The sequence below is a fragment of the Gymnogyps californianus genome, chromosome 8, assembly GCF_018139145.2.
Source record: "Gymnogyps californianus isolate 813 chromosome 8, ASM1813914v2, whole genome shotgun sequence".
In the NCBI taxonomy this organism is placed as follows: domain Eukaryota; kingdom Metazoa; phylum Chordata; class Aves; order Accipitriformes; family Cathartidae; genus Gymnogyps; species Gymnogyps californianus.
In genome coordinates, this window is record NC_059478.1 from 32,380,185 (window position 1) to 32,396,474 (window position 16,290).

Below are 16,290 nucleotides of genomic sequence, written 5' to 3' on the forward strand. Positions count from 1 at the left end.
AATGCAAAAGATACACCTCTTGAAAAAGCTAGCACAATGTTTTGACTTTACACTAAGAATTAATAAAATATAGTTGTTTTTTTTTTTTTTCCTGTGAGGAGGTAGTTTAATGTCATCACTTCCTTCTGTATAAGCTAAATGGTGATGTTTGCTTACTGCCCCTGATATTTGAATATAAACCCAAAGTCAAGTGCAAAAGTTTTGGCTATACATACTTGTTTTAAATTTCCAGTATGAGTTTCAGCGCAGCGTTTCAGAGGTGGCAGTGTGGCTGTCAATAGAATAGAAACTCTTGGAGAAACAAACACCGAGAAGTTGTGTGTGCTGTCTAATCACAAAGTGCTCCATACACTGCGTCCATCAGGAAGTGGGCACCTTCCTTAAAGTGAAGAACCAACATCATTTACAGCAAAGACAAAGATCTAAGCGATATGTAAAATTGACGACCCCTTTTCCACCCATGAATTTAATATCAAAACCTTCTTTTCATCTAACAGTAAGGCAGTATAACTGTATTTCTAGAAGATTATGCTCATGGGCATTAGTGTGTTCCTGGTATTTTATGATACGCTATTCCTCTTAATTAATCTCTATTGTGGAGGATGTTTTACTTCCTTTCTACACATCAGAATGTGCTTTAGGTGTGCCATTCTCAATAGAATTGACAGTGAAAATAGGCTTGCTTTATTTTAAAAAGGAGTTTTGTCAGCTCTGCCCAGAAGACTTGTTGAATTTAGTAAATGCTACAGATATGTACTGAAAGCCATGGTATTGGCAGGGAGGTATATGGGAGCTACCACTGTGCCTTTCACTGCCTCTCACCCACCAAATCTTCAGATAAATAGGGAAGTGTGTGCGGTTCCAGGAGCTGTCAGTCTCATTGCTTCGGCTGTGGTTATACTCAGCAGCCAGAGAGGAGGCTGTCGGGGGGGTGTCCTTAAATTCTGAAAGTTTAATTAATCTAGATTTGTTCTTCTAAGCTCTGAGCAATCTCTATCACCATGATTTAATTATTGAAACAATCTGTTTTTGCAAGACAAAACTTGATGTGCATTATGGTATCAGAGACAAATGCAGACGGGACCTGCCGCCAGGCTCACTGTTGACAGGACTGAGAGGGAAGGGTTGCATTGCTTGTGTTCAGGGTGACCGTAACGTTCTTCATACTTCATAAGGCCAGTGAAGGCTCAAAAAGGGATTATTTAAGTCTGTGAGGAAATACAGCTGCAATAGGAGGAATTTGCTGCTTAAGCCAGTTTCTTTTTCAGAGTTTCGGTTACTGTAGCCGCCTTATTCCTAGTAGAAACTGGTGGAAAGGATGGAAATGGGAAAAAAATGGGCCCCTGCCTTGTGCAACAGGTGCAGTTTTCAGTTGTGAGCACGGGCTGAGCTGAATCTCATTCGCATGCACAGAGAATGGCTGCAGGCAGCCGAGTCAGTAACTACCCCAAGAAGCTGGGGTTTCTGCAGAAGTATGTCATATCTCCTGGAAAGATGCCAAGCAGGATTTAATTGCTCGTGGTGAAATCTTTCTCTGTGGCTAGATAGGACATGGAATACTTTTGAACTTTTAAATTGCTATGGGACAGCCTGATCTAGCATGGTTGTATTTAATATACAGACAGATAATGAAAGATACTTCTTAGTCAGATAGAGTTCTTTGATGCACTTTTTTGTTTTATATATACCACACTAACTTGAGGGAGAGGAAGGGAGTTCTTGTAATAACATACACATTTGTTTTTCTGTTTAGTAAATTGACAGGTGTTTGGTTTTTCTTGTGTCTGCCCAGGAAACCACGTCTTGTCTCCTGGAGAGTCTGTTGGAAAGGGCCTAACGCCAGAAGCTGCAAAAGATCTCGGACTCCCTGAAGGGATTGCAGTGGCAGCATCTCTCATTGATGCACATGCTGGAGGACTAGGTACTCAGTCATATATTTACTATTGTTGGAAACAGGAATATTTACTATTCTTGGAAACAGGAATGTATTGAATTAATTTTAGAAAGCCATTTTTCTCACAGCCTGTTTTGTGTCCAGCAATTTGCTCTGATGCTATTCTTATGAAATAGCATAACTAAAATAAAAAATCCCTCACAGTAACTAATGATATTGAATATCTGTTTATAGAAAGGGGCTATCACTGTTTATTTCTTTTCAGCTGGATTTCCAAATTCTTTGTTAACTTCTGCTAGTTCCACTTTGAATTCCTGAACTGAAACACCATTGTGTTGGCATGCCAATGTGCTGAGAGTTTGCATCTTCTGTTGCTCAAAACTTTGGGGTAGGCAAGCAAAATAAAAAATTAACATTCTAAGGGAGAAGTCTCATGTCTGAGGCTTGTTCATAGTTAGTCTTCCTTCTTAGTTTTAGAAGTGAATCATGCTTTGTTTAAATAATGCAATAGAGACTTTTTCACACACATTTATGCTAGCACAGTGTGGGATATATACCAAAAATGCTGCTTTTGGTCGAGGGGGTTAGAATATGTAGATACTGTCTATCTAAACTAGCAAACAAGAGTAGAGGGGGAACTGGCGACTGCATAGCATTCCCCTTCTGCGACTTTGAACTTTTTATCCATAACTGGAGTGGGAGGCCTGATGCTTAGATTTTTTTCTTTTCCGGCACAATATTCTCATGAGCCCAGTTTCAACTGTGTTGAAATATGTTTGGTGAGGCTCAATGGCTTCATTTTCTTACTATGCTGTTTGGCCTTATCTAAATACAGGCAATAACAAAGTGATTCAATGTAACTTTTTCAGCAGGAAATTGAGGGTTTTTTAGTTTGATAGTTTAGAAAAAAGTCTTACCTCAGAAAGTTTCAGTGTTATTGAAACCGTACTGTTCAATGGAAATCTATTGCTTATCAGTGTATTTTTCTCTAGATCTAAATGAAATATGATTAGCTGCTAAAGTACCAGTTTTGTTTCAGATATTTTGTGGTGTTTTAAATCTCATTTGTTCTTCTGGAAGTTGTGGCCTGGAACTTTTAAAATGTTTAAATCTATTTACTTTGCTTCTGATAACTGTTTCTGATGAGGTTAAGTAATCATGTACATTGCTTTTCTTATTACCTCAGAAGGATCAGATATAGATCCAGCTGCAAAAAGGAAGACTGAGTTTTAGTGTCATAGTTGTAGATGTGTTGTGTCCCTACTATTGTGACTTACTTAAAAATCTATTTGTGTCAATTAGTATCCTAATTGCATAAAAATGTGTTTAAAACTATGTGCCCTGGCAGCTTTGTGTTCTTGAAAAGGATGTAATAATAAGCTGACCTGAAATAATGAACTTGCTGAAAAACTGGGTTGTCACAGAGCATGTGAAAATGACAGTGGAGGGTCCTTGTTTAATTGGCATCATTATGTGAGTACTGGATTCAGAGAACAAAAAGTTTGCCCAGTAAATTTCATATGCTGAAATCAATGAATTGAATTTAAAGAAGAATAGAGAGCTGTTCATTTGCTATAGTCTTCTGTAAAGAAACTCTAACATTAGAAATACATAGCTACTGGCATCCAAGAGAGTAAGACTTCAGTGGATAGAGACAGTCTGCTTATGCTAGTCCTGTTTATCAGAATATGTTTTCCCAGATGGCACCACAAACACTAGCAGACTACTGAAATCATTGCCAGGAGAAAAGAAATGTATAGATTGTTGTTAGAGAGGGAGAGACGCATTACAGAGGGAAGAGTCAGTAACGCAATGGGAGAACCTGCATGCTAATCACATAATAACTGAGTAGAGTCTGGGAAAAGAGGAAGATTTAAGATGGAACTCATCCTTCTTGAATCTGGGAAGGGTAATAAATAGGTAGGGAAACTAGCATAAAAGACAGTAAAAAGGAAAAGATTTGTATAGCAAAAGAGACAGCAGGAGCGAAAGGAGAGCTGGAGAGTGCAAATGTATGTAAAGAGAATGAATAGTGTGGCTACATCACAAACACTGAATAGCTCTCTTTCATCCATAGCTGTTAATAACAAGAACCTTAATCTTTTTCAAGTCTAATTTAACCTACAGTGTGTAGAATACAGAGCTGAAAATCCTGACGGAAAAACAGAAAAGCAGAAGGAGAACACAGATAACAGAACTAGAAAGTGAAACTGTGTTCTGATTAAAGGATATTAAGGATGGCAATGCACTAAAGCGTATTAATCTTTTAATAATGATAAAAGGGGCACAGAATAAAATAAAATAGAGAAGAGAGATTTGAAACTGAATTAAAATGTGAAAATATTGGAACTCAATAAGTCTTGTAGTTGATGTAAAACTTTTGTTTTGAAAAGGTACTGATGTGTGTTTTAGTGCTTACTCTGCTATGATCTGTATTGAAATATTGAAGTTCACAATTTGTTTGAAGGATATGACTTGTATATTAGTAAGCATTAGATTAGTTTGTGGGACAACAACATCCAGTGGGTGTCATTATTCTTATTCCTGAACACATTCTGCTGGTTGTTTTAAAAATAGTGTGTAACAGCAGAGTAACAAAAAGGGCTCTTTCGTATCCTGCAGGCTAAACCAAAATAACATGATGGACATCTTGTTTTCAATGTTTTAACTTTTTGACTGTTCAGATCTGCTTTTGGCTGGATATAAAGTGTGGTTTTGCTCATAAGGTAAAGATAAAGAGTTATGTAATATGTATGTCTGTGGAGGTCATCTATGACTCCTGAATCAGTCCATCTGATACCTATTATGGAAAAGTAAAAATCTAAAAGCCGAGTAGTTATGTCTTACGTTTTGACCTACTGTACTAATTTAAAAGAGCCTACAGATAAAAACATGAGTATGGGAGGCCAGTCTTTTGGGACTGGCCTCATAAAAATAATGTTTACATTGTACCTTTTAAAAAGACATCAGCATTGTTTCAGCAAAAGTAGATAATTTATTGTACAGTTTCTAAAATACTTTGTCACTGTGGAAGAGATCCGAAAGTATGCATGCTAAGCATTGCCTGCTTTTCTAAAATCTCTCCTACAGTTTGTGTGGTATACAGACTTCTTGTTCTCAGTCTGTCTTGAGAATCTTTAAAAGATTTTGAGTCTGCCTCAGAGTATGAAAAATTCCAACTAAGTTAAAGGTGAAAGTGACTTATAATAGCAATTAAATTATTTTTAGCAAATAAAATATCTAAGATATCATTATTATGAGAATATTCCAGACTTATTTGCTGTCTGACTTCAGTTAATCACAAATAGGAAGACTCTAGCAACTCTAAACACTAGTAAAGCCACTGACAAAATCCCACTGATTTCAAAAAGGCCCAGAATGCATATTTTGCAGAATGCATGTTTTCTTAGTGATTAAAAATATCTAAACATGAAGCTCTTCAACTTTGTATTGTTTATGAAAATACATTTGCAACATATGCTGACAATTCAGTTTAATAGATTTATTCCCTCTGAAGTGTGAACAGTATTTTTAACTCCTTTAAGAAATTCTATTACAGTGTTGCCTAGTACAGGAAATTGCCTTTTAGACAACCCTATCCAAAATTCTTAATATGAACTCATGCATGTCTGTGTGTGAGCAGTGAAAAATAAAGCATGAGAGACATACTTTTAGCTTTCCTTTGTTCCTTGCAAATAAACTCTGTGTATGACAGCTATGCTACTAAATAGTTACAAGCCAGCTAGGACAAAGGGACATAAGGACAGATTTTTAAAGGCTGTACAGTTTTAGACCTTAATTTTCTGATTATTTAGGTATAAGACAAACACCAACAGACCAGTTTAATAACAGAATCTTGCAGTGGTGACCTAAACAAGAAGGTGTTAATGAAATGTAGCATACTAACCAGCAGTAACATTTGGCATCTTTCACCATGTCCAGCAAATGCTTTCATGTTCCTTCTACAGTGAGGAGAAAGACTTTTTTTTTTTTTTTTAGCAGGATTGGCAAACTGGTCACCAGACTGCACATTGCAGATGCAGATGCAATGCGCATTCTGGTGACCAGTTTGCCACTTGAAATGTAGTGCTCAAGAAAAAAAAAAGACAAACAAAAGAATATTACTTCTTGGGCTGCTGCATTCTGCTGGGTGCAGCACAACGTGATGCAAGCATGCAGACTAGGAGAGGAGGAAGAGAGGGCAGGATTTCCACTTCAGCCTCCCCTTAAGTGAATTAAGCTGGATGTGATGCATGCTGAAGCTTGGCTGTAGGTCTGCCCCATTCTGTAAGCAAGCTCCTGGCTCCTCTCTGGCATCTCCTGGGTGTATGTTTCTGCTGCAGGCTGAGTGCTTGCTGAGTTTGTCCTCCGTCCTGTTCTGTCCTGCACGCAGAAGCTCCTCAGAGCCAAGCACGGTTCCTCTAAGGGAAGGAGTAATCTCTCTTCCTTTAGATGGTTCTGTCTGACATGGACAGAACAGCAGCAGCAGTCAAGGCAACAGAACTGGCAGCCTTCCCGTCTCCTGCCAAGTTACCCCTTTCTCCAACTCATCCCCTGACAAAACACATCATACAGTATATGCATGATAAACTGTGAACAAATAAACATATCTGCAGTCTACCGTACTGCCTTTCACAACGGGGCAGTCTTTTATTCTGCATGTTAGTGTACTACCTAAGAGAATAAAGGTCAGGTTATAGTCAAAATAACATGTAAAAATCATGATGATAAACATGAACATAGAAGAAGAAATCATCTTGTGTCCTCATTTATCTGGAATAAAAATACATTTTAGTCTGATTTAATAAAGTAACTTCATTTATTGACTAAGTAGACTTTTTTTGATTCGTGGCAGTAGTGTGAGATACTCGGCAATTACTTGTGTGCGGAAAAGCTCTGTTTTGTGAGGGTTGGCTTGCTCTTCTTTAAAATAGAATTCTAATTTTATTTTAATAGGAGTAATTGGAGCAGATGTGACAGGACATAACCTGCCATGTGAGAACCAGCCAATTACATCCCGAGTTGCTATGATCTGTGGAACATCTTCATGCCACATGGGGGTAGGTTGTATGCGTAGTCTTAATTTGTACAGAATATACTAACTAATGTTTTTGAAGGGAAAAATGACCCTTGTCCTTCTTACCCTTTTCCTTTTCCTTGAATTTTTTCTGATAACTCTGTCTTTACCTTTGGATATTAATTATATATTACCATGCATTTGCTATTAAGCAAGAACTTTAATAGTAGTAGAAATCAATACTGAAAAATGACATGGAAAGTAAAACCCACAATGCTAGAGTGGCTTAAAGAGCAGCCTGAAATCTGAGCCAAAGACTCTGAGCTTGAGTTATCCGTGACAAGCCTGTCACTAATGTGTTACAGAATAGTGTCTTTGGAGGAGTGCATGTCTTCAGTCACAGCCCTTCTCCCCCACCTCTTCACTTAATCAATATAAATCCTTCTACCTCTGAAAGTTGCCATGATGTATAGAATTATGATACGTATCATGACTAAAAAGAAAGAAAAACCCCAATAAGCAATTTTCACTTTGCTAATTTTTCTCAGTGAATTAATACAAAAGCTTTTTCTGAGATTGCAATTAAAATTTAGTGTCTGCTTTTGAAATTTATACCTTTTTAAAATGTATGAGTCTGAAAGCATTCCATTTAGATAAGTACACTTTTCTGCCACATTTTTTATTTAAAACTCATTTCGGTCTTAAATTTAGACTGATTATAACTTGGATTTTTCCAAAACGAGCAAATGGCAATGGGAGTGCTAGAGGTGTTAGAGAGGACTAACATGCTTCATGGAGAGAGCTCCAGTAGAGAAAAAGACAGGAAGCTGGTATTAAAACATCAGGCTTAACAGTAAGTTAAGTTGTCTTTGTAGTAACAGCATGAATACATGGTGATCTTGAGCATGAATAAATGGCGATCTTGTCACATGGATTGTAGTTCAGCACAGCATTTTAGCACATGATTGAATTTAAAGATGTGAATAATCCCAGTATTGTGAAGCTGAGCATTTAACAAAAGCTTAAATCCTGTAGACAATTGGAATATATTTGGATTCCTCCCTAAACAAGAGTTTCAAACCTCAGACTCCATCACTCTTAGCTTGCTCTTTGATTCTCCTAAACAAGATTTCAAACCTCAGACTCCACACTCTTAGCTTGCTCTGTCTCTGAAAAATTACATTGGTATCTCTTTGTCTATCACAGGGCAGGTAGGGCACCCTGCAAATACCAGCTCTGGGGGGAGAAGTCACCCTTTGAGCCTGCCACTACTTTTATTGTTTCCAGTTTTTTTGATGGAGGTTTCTGCCCTTTCAGAAGAAGCTGTTTGTGTGAACTCTTCCTAGCCTGTTTCATTTAGCTGAGTTAGTTTAAATTGTTAAAATGAGTTGGGTTAATAGAGACATAATACTGGACCGAAATGAGCTGAGGAGCTCGCAGACAGTTTCCCCAAAAGGTCTGAGGGCAATGTTGAGCAGCTGGAAGTGGGCCAGCTGGCTGTAACTTACTCCTTTAGTATAACTAGCCCTGGAGGAGGACATGTGTGTGGTTATTTATTAATTTTTAAAATATGTATATTGGTAAGTTCTAACGTAGACCCAGTTCACAACTATAGTTTGTTTTACTTCCCGAACTAGAGCATGGCATATCAGTATAAACACTTTCACGGCACTTTTTGTGTGCATACTCCATGACCATGAGAGATGTGGCTCCATTAAATATGCTAATGTAACAGAAGTGACATGATAAAATCCATGTTGTTGTTAATCAATGTTCTGTTCTGTCATTAAAGCAACCCAAAGTCATACACAGACTGCACACCATAGATGAGATGATAGAACCTTTTAAGGCTCTTAAACACTCGAGTGCAAACTTGGGAATAGATGCTTGTGCAGTTTTTGGCTAGATTTAAGTAGATTTTTATTTAAATGTAACTACTCAGCATTTTATAATCATTTCCTTAACTGCCTTCCTTCACTCATCTGCTCAGAGGTATAACAGTCTCTACCCAGCAGACAATAAGCAAATTCTAAACTTCTCTGGATTTAATCTGTGAAAGGACTTTGGTTTACTGTTCTTTTATCTATTACCTGCATAGACTGTATGAAGTGAATGTAGAGCACACAGAGCAGTTGTATTTGTGTTTTAATGAGACCTATATGCAGCTGCATTTGGCTGAAATTAGCTGTTCCTTTTTTTAATTAGGGCTATAAAATGAAAGTATATTATACTTGTGTTTTGATAGAAATATATATTTTTCTCTCTCCGTGTGCACCAAGGGACCCTCAGGGCTACAGAGATTAATCATCGAGTTTAATTTAATGCAGTGGGAGAGAGACCTGTGTGGTCAGGCGGGCATTAAAAAGTGCCTTTGATCTGCCTCAGGTGCACTGAGCCCCAGTGAGCCAGCAACAATAATACCTTTGTGAGATGATCAGAGACGAGAGAGGGAGAAAATGGCCTGTGTGGAAACTCAAGGCCGTCCTTTGTTGTGGTTCTGGCAAACGAAAGAGCCAACTGTCAGGAGAAATTCAGAAAACAGAAAGCAGGGTGAAAGTACGGTTGGATTTCTTTCAAGGGATCGTAACAGGAAACTGTTCAAAATCATCTGCTATGCCTTTCTTTTTCAATCTCTTCCTCCTTTTTTGGTGAGGGCAGGGGTACTACTGTTGGTGTATGTGTGTTGGTACAGTATCTCCATTCTCTAGACCGAATACTCCATGAGTCACGGAAGCAGGTATTGCTTTAACGCAGCATTTACTTTAAACTTTAAGAGAAACTACTCCATGACCCAGTTTTCATTACCTCAAGGACTCTAGAGATCTTGAACAAAAGACTTTGCTAATCATGCCTTTGATATTTTAGAAAGTACAAATATGGAACCTAATTTTACTCATGGTTATAATAGTTTAATTTGTGGTAGAACTACCATTTTTAAGTGAGGATACGCTTTTGGAATTAACCACTGACAGTTTGGGGTAATCAGACACACACAAAGCATTTTGTGTTTCTGTTGAGATACTTGAATAGCTCATGAAAGAAGCAAAAAACATGTTGTAATTAGGTTACTGATCCAAGTCCAGGTCTGAGTTGGTAGTTGCTGAAAGTCACTGCCACCTCAGGGCTCATCCATTATCCATGAGGAAAAAGAAAAGAAAAGATGGTTTTCTGAATATTTTTGGACAGTTATTCATTTTACATGATTCTCTGCCGCCTCCTTTGCCCTAGCAAAAGTCATCGGCAGAATTTGCATTTGGAATGGCAAATAAGCTGTCCTTCTACTCGTGAAGGATTGTCCCTCAGTTTAGGGCCGGGATTCATTTGCTGCAGCTTTGATCTGGCTGTGCAGCGTAGGTATTCCTTTCAAGTGATGGATACTCAGTGGCTGACTTTTCTGAGTGGGCTGCTGCATGTCGTCATGCTTTGCAGACAGGGTCTGTAAGCTCCAGCACCCGCATTTAGTTTTGGAACTTTTAGGAGGCTTTCCTTGTGTAGCCATGGTGACTACACAAAATGTGTGAGTAGTTTTTCATAGTAAAATAGCAGCAAGTTTGAGGCATTGAAATAGGAGCTTGCATGTTATTCCTAACTAGTAGTTTGCATGGGTCTAACAGACATGCCCTAACTTCTGGGAATAAGGTAATTGGTTTCCCTAAAAGCCTGTCTTCCTGCCAGTGTCTTATGGGTTTTGTGGGATATTTTAAAGGTTTCAAAAATCCTTTGTTTTCTTCTGAAACCTTTATGTGATTGGAGGGATTTCAGGTACAGATATCTGTATTATCTTGTCCCAGTCCTGAACACAAGCATGCTTGCCCTTTTGCAGATGTGTAAAACCACCATGAATTGAGTTAACTCGCAGGTGCCAGTTAGTAAACAGCAAAACAGTAATATGAACAAGCAGTTTGACAGGGTACTTGTACCCAGAAATTTCCTAGTATTCCTTGGAGCAAGTGATCAAGCAGTACTGCTGCTTCTTTCTGGTAGATAAATCTTGCAGTTTCCCATACCTGATATCAGCATAGCAGTCTTCTTGTGGGCACTAAATTCACATAATAAAACTTTTTTTTTCCTCAAAGTAAAATGTTTCATTAGACTGTAAGGTTTTTGTCAAAGAGACTACAGGTTTGAGTAAACTTATGTGACACCTAACAGACTGGGACCAGAGTGGGACTGGTTTTTGGTAGCCAGAGGTTGTGAAAGGAATTTGAAGCAATTTAAAATGGTAAGCAGAAATAAATGATAGTTCTGGAGTGGGAAAATTGAGAGTGCTGAGGGTTATGGAGTCACTAGGAGGGCATAGTGCCTCTTCCCCCAGACTGGGACTTTTATGGAGGGCAAGGACAACGTGCGTGCAGAGCTGCAAGATTCAGAAATACTGAAGCTCATTGTGAGAGACAGCAGGGATCTTCTTTTGCAACACCTCATCTTCTCTTTTGTTGTCTGCAGTATGGGGTCCTGTATGTGTACAGGATATGTGCTATTTATGCATATTGAATAAAATAGCCCTGTTCATAAAATGTGTATAAACTCTCATTTCTGCCTATTTTGTGGTGAATTAGGCTCACTTAGAGATCAGTGTTCTGCTTTGCACTTGTCCCAGAACAGTTGTTCCATTATGAAAATATTTGTCATTCTTGCTCTAACACCTTTTTGGATTCACAGCTGAAGTAAGTAGCCAGGGCAGCTTCTAATGGGAACATTGTCTGGCCTGATTTCAGCTTACCGAGGCAGGGGGGTCTGAATTTGCTGGCATTTTGAGTCCCAAATAGACAAGGTTTGTGTTCCTTCCTATGCAGAGTCTCTGATATTTTTTTTCTGTCTTCGTTTGGTGATGTGGTCTGTGTGCTTCTTCAGTCATTCCTTCTTCTTTATCAGCTCTCTGTACTCAAAACTTCTTTTGGGGATTGTCAGGGAATCTTTTCAGGTTTAGATGGAGTCTCTTCCTTTGCATCTGTTTTTGTTACTTCTGTGACTCTTGTCATTGGGAACTGACTCACCTGGCTTGGTGCGCAATTCTTTTTTCCTCGGGTGATAATGTGTATGTGGTTTGAAGCTTGTAATTTAGTCATTTTTTTAAATTGGAGAGGCACAAGTAATTTATCTTCTGTCTTTTCAGATTTACTACATGATCTAAAAGACAGACCTTGAGCAACTACATGAACAGCAAAATGGGCAGATCATTTTGCTGTCCCAGTGTTTACTATAGATTATTTCAGGAAGAATATCCCATACTCTCTTTTACTAAGTCTGACTAGTCTTTGCCTGTTTTCTGCTAAAGGGACTTCAGCCCAATTTGCTATTCTAAATTTGTTCATTTGATTCTCGTGATGACTGGCAAACACAATAGAGCTTCTTTGCTCCACAATATCCGCCCAAGCTGCCAGCTTTGTTCACACAAATAGAGTGTAAAGCACGTTTCCACCCCCAAAGCATGCACAGTACGTGTCCTTTGCAGTACATCCTGGAGTGGAGACTGCAGAGACATGCTGGCTCAAAGTGTTCTCATAGCCTGATCTCTGTAATCTCGGTGGGAGCCAGACCAGCAAGTGGATTCAGTGTATTTTGGCTCTGATACGCGAGTCTCCTCTTCAGAACATGCCACGTTGTTAAAGCAGCAGAGTTTTGAGTAATTACTACACAGGGACTCCTCAGCTGCTTGAAATCATCTGTGATGAGGGGAAACCTTGCAGGGAGCAAATAGGCTGGTACTTGCTTTGCCAGCTATATTTAATCTAGCGGGATGGCACTAAGCAATGTGTTTCTGGAGAGTGAGTCGGAGGACTGCGTGCAGCACTTCAGCCTCGCACTCTTCAGTCACTGCTGCACATCCATCCCTGACGTGAAACGTGCGGTCTCCGAGGGGACAGGGCCAGAAGCCCAGGGCAACGTGTCTGAGTGCCAACTGGCTGTGACCCAGGGTTTAGCAAAGGCAGCAATTTGTCCTTCTCCTGACCAGGGGAAAGGGGCTGGGTTTGGGAGGGTCAGGCGAGCGGGGAGAAGGGGGAGGAATGCAGTAGGAAAAAAATAAAAACAAAAGCAAAACTATTGAAGCTAGGGCAGCCTAGACTAGTTTTTGAAATGTCTGTGAGAGCTTTATGAAATTGATAAGCGCCTGCCCTCTTGGTTGTTTAATATTCTTCTCTTCTGTAAGGCCTGTTCTGCACATGAGTCACAGAGCCTAGTGTCTTTCAAATGGGAGAAATAAATTAGTATCGCAGGAACCTCTCCCTTGCTCTGTCCTCATTCAGTTCAGTTCTGCTGGCTTATATATTGCATTTGGCAGCAGTCACAGTGCTGACTTCCCAGCTAATGAAGACGTTTTACATTCAGGGAGGGCTGCATGAAATGAAAACCACATTTACTTCATGACTGTTGTTACAGGTTGCCCGTCCTTAGTGTACACAGATTTAGCCTTCCGAGGAAAAGGTCACAGAGCCTATTTAGGTGCCTTTTCAGCCTATGGCCTTAGAAGGGTTATATATCCATAAAATTGCCGCCTTCTACTTGTCCCTCAAAGAAGTCCTCCACACCCTTTTTAAATGAGACTGTCTCGTTCCATGTTCTAGCATCTTTGGTTTGAAAAAGAAACAAACAAAACTGTAATATCCCCTTTGCTGGCATTAATTTGACATTGTATGCTTTGCTTGCTTTGTTTTGTTTTTAAAAGGCGAGAAGTAAAATATTTCTGCTAGCAGGGTATATAAAAGATTGTTGCTTTTCTGACCTCCTTATTATATTAATAAAAGCTAGGAAGACTTCAGTAGTGGTGGGAGATCATGTGCAGGCAGCCTCCAAAACCCAAAGCACTTACTTGCAGAACTAGTAAACCACAAAGCTTAAGATCTTGAAATGTAAATAGGAAGTTGGAGAGTTTACTTTAAAGCCAGCAGTGGTGAGTCTGTATAATGTTTATTTCTGCTTGCCTCCCAGCCTTTCCTAAAGCTTGGCAGAGATGAAAGGGAGGCTTTCTCAGTAAATGAGTTATTAAAAGTTTCTGTTATGAGCAAGATTCCTTTGTTCCTGGCCTGACATAATTCAAAGCTCAAGGTATGCCTTGATGACTGGGAGAATGGGACGTTCCTATTTAGTGTATGCCTGTCAGAGACATCCAAGTTTCGCACCCCATCACTTTGCTGGTAATCAACCTGTTCAGGGGAAAGTAGCTGAAAGCGATACAATCTCTGTTGTACATAAACTAGATAATGCTTAGTAACATGTCCAGAAAACTGTGCAGTCAGCTCTCCTTCCCTTTTGTGAACAGATCATTTGAGTTCAAAGACTCAAAGAATAGATGTGGACAGAGGGAATGCTTTGAAAAATATTCTGCTTGGAGACTATATGAAGGCTGATATTCTAGAGACATCTCACTGACATCAGTGAAAACGCTTGCTTTGAAAATCTCAACAGACGCGGTGGTTTCCATACTGCGGTTAACTGCAAACTACCCTGTGTGACACAGAGCCATGCATTAGGCTGTCGGATTTATAATACTAAGCCTTTCTGCAGTGTCTTCTCTTTGGTAGTCTTGGGGTTCTTTGCAACAGTGAATGAATGGGGTAAGAGAGTAGGAACTGTTATTCCAGTTTTATTAGGTGGAAGACTTGAGGCACTTCATAGGTTTTTGTTATGTCTTTACTTTTACAAACTGCACCTATCCAGTGCTTTCGGAGTGTATGACATCTGAGTTGGAAATTTCGCCTTGTATATTGCAGAGTTCTTCCGTGTTCTGAAATGACAGCATTTACACATTACAGGCAATAGTATATTGCACTATATGATAAACAATCTGTAAACCAGAGAGCTGTTTTCTTCCTTCCTTGGATTGTCTATTCTTTTTGATGTAAGCACAATGGATATAAAGGCTTATGTTGGGCTTCTTCCAGGTCTGACTGCTGATAGGGCTCCTCTCCTGTTCCTCACTCCTTTTCCCATGTTTTGCCTTAGAAAGAGCGAGCAAGAGAGGCTGAGCTTCCTATGTACTTATGTTGACACTAGTAAGATTTATCTGGTCTGGCTGCCGCAAATATTGGGCTGCCTAATTTGGGCCTCTCCACTTAAAGCAGTGTGGGACTGAAGGTTACCTGTTAGTAGATCTAGCTCTAGAAGCTAGCACCTTGCACCTTTATTTCCTGACTATAACAATTGTATATTTTAATAGGGTTTGGGGAATTCTGTTTCTTCTGTTGTAGGAAGGAGATTGTATTCTGGATTCTGTAGCTAGGAAAGTTATAAAATTGTCTTCCTTCATTGATGTTCAGATAGCATAGCATCACTCCATCGTAGAGGACAGGATAAAGCTACTTAATTTTGATCCGTTCTCTATGTATCATTATTCTCAGTTTTGTTCATGAAAGTCCAGCAGCAGCGGCGGCCCTTTATTGTAACAGAAGATTTTTATGTTTCCTTTTCTATATTCTTCAAAGTGATGATATCAGATTTGACAGGTACAACACTCTCATCAACGCTACAGACTAACCGATTCTGATTGCTCCTCTCTAGCCCCAGAAGAATGTATTAGCCTGAAGCCCACAGTCTTGAGCAAACCCGAGTGTCTTCCTGGAGTGTTCTGTTGAGGAGAGCTGGATAGGGGATTTCTCTCAGATCACAAGCATATTTATGTATAATGAATGGCCTTTCCAGATCCCTTGTTTATCTTGGTTTTGTAAGTAGGCATGAATTATTAAACAGCCTGCTTATTCCCTGTGTCTAGATCTCATAGTGAACAAAAAAAGACTCCTTTTTGTGCTCCTTTTCTTACAAGAGCTTAACTGAACTGTAAAAGAATAACTAAAGTACAAATTAAATGAGATATGATAAGGGATGTCCTTGGTCATCAGTTAGGTTGTCTCTGGGCCCTGAAACAATTCAATAGAATTTTCAAGGGTGTACAATAATTGTATGAAAAACAACTTAATAGTTTTCTGTTAGTTTTAAAATTTTGGAATTAGCCATACTTGCAATGAGTAGTGTGGAATTTGGGGTCAAAATCCCAGATTTTGTTTAGTGTTGCTGGTTTGCTGTATGATTCTGTCAGATTGTTGCCTTTCCTTAGTTCACCCACTTGCAATATGAGCATGAAACTGAAGCTGTGCAGACAGAGATCTTTCTAATGAAAGGTGTGATATGTGAGTGCTGGGTATTAAGGACTCCATGATCCAAGGTGGTATAGATGCAATGGTATTTCTAAGTATCTTTTTACTTTTCTTAACAGCAACAAATCCCCCAGTCAGGCAAACTTCATCAGTATTTGCGCAGTAGGCCTCTTATAAGGCTTTTTTTCTCCATTTCCAACTTTATTCAGCCTCTCAAGAATCAGTAGTTCTTCATCTAAGTTTCCTGTTGCTGTTCCAGCTGTGGGTGGGGGTAGATCTTAGATGGG

The 16,290-nt window shown here is 39.2% G+C and overlaps 1 protein-coding gene across 3 annotated transcripts in view; it reads left to right on the top strand.

Annotated features, from left to right (window-relative positions):
- FGGY (FGGY carbohydrate kinase domain containing) overlaps positions 1-16,290 on the top strand; it is a 150,114-nt gene that overhangs the window by 70,778 nt on the left and 63,046 nt on the right. For all 3 annotated transcript variants that reach the window (XM_050900809.1, XM_050900810.1, XM_050900811.1), the window contains 2 exons: positions 1,793-1,921; positions 6,851-6,954. In XM_050900809.1, the coding sequence (XP_050756766.1) occupies positions 1,793-1,921; positions 6,851-6,954 (233 nt within the window). The remainder of the gene's footprint in view (positions 1-1,792; positions 1,922-6,850; positions 6,955-16,290) is intronic.